General features: G+C 47.5%; 1 protein-coding gene across 1 annotated transcript in view; it reads right to left on the reverse strand.

The window, feature by feature from the left end:
- Positions 1–450: 450 nt before the first annotated feature.
- Positions 451–2,195, reverse strand: part of Csf2rb (colony stimulating factor 2 receptor beta common subunit) — a 25,631-nt gene continuing 23,886 nt past the window's right edge. Inside the window, exon 12 of the mRNA XM_031359416.1 lies at positions 451–2,179. Coding sequence (XP_031215276.1) covers positions 2,111–2,179 — 69 coding nt within the window. The 3' untranslated portion in view covers positions 451–2,110. The remainder of the gene's footprint in view (positions 2,180–2,195) is intronic.

Here is a 2,195-nt window from a genome sequence, read left to right on the forward strand (position 1 = left end):
TGTCTTCCCAAGATCTCATGATCCCAAATCAGACCCAGTGAGGGTGGTGCTCGATCCCCTCAGAACTGTTGATGCAAGGAGAATTTACTTTGTATGAAGTGAAAGGTCAGAATTAAATTTCATCCTTCTGCATGAAGAATGGTGTGCTAGAAACATTAGTCTTTCTCCCAGTGTATACCTTTGACTTTTTTGTAGCAAATTAAGTGATTATGATTTCCTTTTTTAAACCTGTCAATAATGATTATATTTCTATTTTCCCATTAGTTAATTTATTTATGCACGTTGCATTCTGCTTGCTGTCCCCCCTCCGGTTCCCTCCCCACACATGGAACTCAGTTTCTTGACAAGGCATCTATGGGTTCGAAATGTCCCCACTCCCAACCTTCCAACACACACACACACACACACACACACACACACACACACACACACTCACACATACACATGTCCTTGTTTTTCCTATGTTTTATTGGATGTAAATATTTTATTACAATGTTCCCTCTTAATGCAAAGGCATTTTTATAGTTCATATCTTAATACGGAGGGCGCTCCTGTTTGTTTCTCTAGAGTGTACTTTCTCTAGAAAGTATTGTCAGGCGGTCGTTGAACATTGTCACTGAAACACTTTCAAGATATTAGTGGTTTTCTTTGCTGCAATGAGCAGAGAGCAAGAAACACTTGATCTCCCTGCTTTAGGTTAAAGTCAAATGTCAGGAGCTGTGGCTGCCATCCAGTGAGTGAGGCCAGGAGATAGGACACACCAGCTCCAGCTAATGACTTGATGGATCATGGAGTGCCTGACAGAGTGCAAATAGATGAAGAAATGATACAGTGTCCCTTGGCTCCAGGTCGATGGAACATATAAAGCCAGATCTCTGCAGCATGTGTTCTAGAAAAGTTAAAGCCTCCAGTCCAAGACTTTAGATACAGAAGGATCCAGAAAGAATATAAACGAAAGCCCATGTACATTAGCAGTAAAGGCTGCTGTAAATATGGCTCCAAGAGGGGTGTGGCTCGGTGACCCATCTCACAGCAGTGCAGACATGAAATTGCTGAGGGAGCCATTGTGCCACCTGCACAAAGTTAGCACATTCAGGGAAGACTGGTGTGCCCTACAATGGACCATGTGGAAGGAGCTATTCAGTCTCATCCAAAAAAGAAGAGTCTAGGGCATGAAAATTGTTCATGGGCTTGGCTCTGAACCCCCTATCCCCACCACCACCAAAAAAGCCAATACTGAAGACACATACCAAAGCCATGTGCAAACTTGACCTTGAGCAAACAACATGAGTGAGAACAGAGTGACATAATGCCATTGTGCCTGGATTGTCAAGAAGGTGGTGATTGCCAAGGACAACAGTCGACCAGTAGACCCTCATCTGAGGCCAGTGGGAGCACAGGTATCCAGGCGTTCTGGAGGGAGAAAGGCTCAACTGTCCAGACTAAGTCTCTGGGTGTTCCGTCCTGGGTCCACAAGTTGGCTTGGCTACAGTTGAGACCATGACTTCTAGACACCCAACCTTCCCCCATTGCTTCTCATCCCTTCAGCCTGGCCGAAGCAGTGTCCAGATTTGTCCACATCAGTGACTTCTGTACATGAGGGCTCCCAGTTCCTGCTACAGGGTTCACCAGAGCTTCCCGGGAGCTTTAGACAACCATATAGCACCATGTCTATTCTTGCAACGATATGAACCTGCCCAATTTTACAGCCTGACACTCAAGGGCTCACCTGAGCCTCCCACCTTTTACACAGAGCCAGAATTGTCCTGTTATTGGTGCCTGAGGTGGGCAAGCTGACCTCAGCAGTTCTTAAACCCTAAACAGACCATGCAGGGCTCATTCTGAGAGACCTCGTCCCCACTCCAACAAGTCAGAGGGAAAGGAAGGAAGATCCCAGAGAAGGCAGGAAACTGGAGAGAGAGAGATGGGGGAGGGGGACACAGATGGAGGGGGAGGGATGAGGAGAGCACAGGTGGGTATTGCTGTGTCTGGGCTGAGAGCAAGGAAGAGCACACATCTCAGTGAGGGTTCTGTGGTGATGCTCAGGCTGAGGTCCACCTGCTGAGGTTCCAGCTGCCGGTGAGATCAGGAGGGGGCCGACTCAGCACATCTACCCAGATTGGTTACTGTCCCAGGGGGGCAGTGACAGGTAGTCCTGGTGCTTTAGGGACTTGAAAAACTGAACGGCTGGCACC

The sequence above is a fragment of the Mastomys coucha genome, unplaced genomic scaffold (assembly GCF_008632895.1).
Source record: "Mastomys coucha isolate ucsf_1 unplaced genomic scaffold, UCSF_Mcou_1 pScaffold11, whole genome shotgun sequence".
In the NCBI taxonomy this organism is placed as follows: Eukaryota; Metazoa; Chordata; class Mammalia; order Rodentia; family Muridae; genus Mastomys; species Mastomys coucha.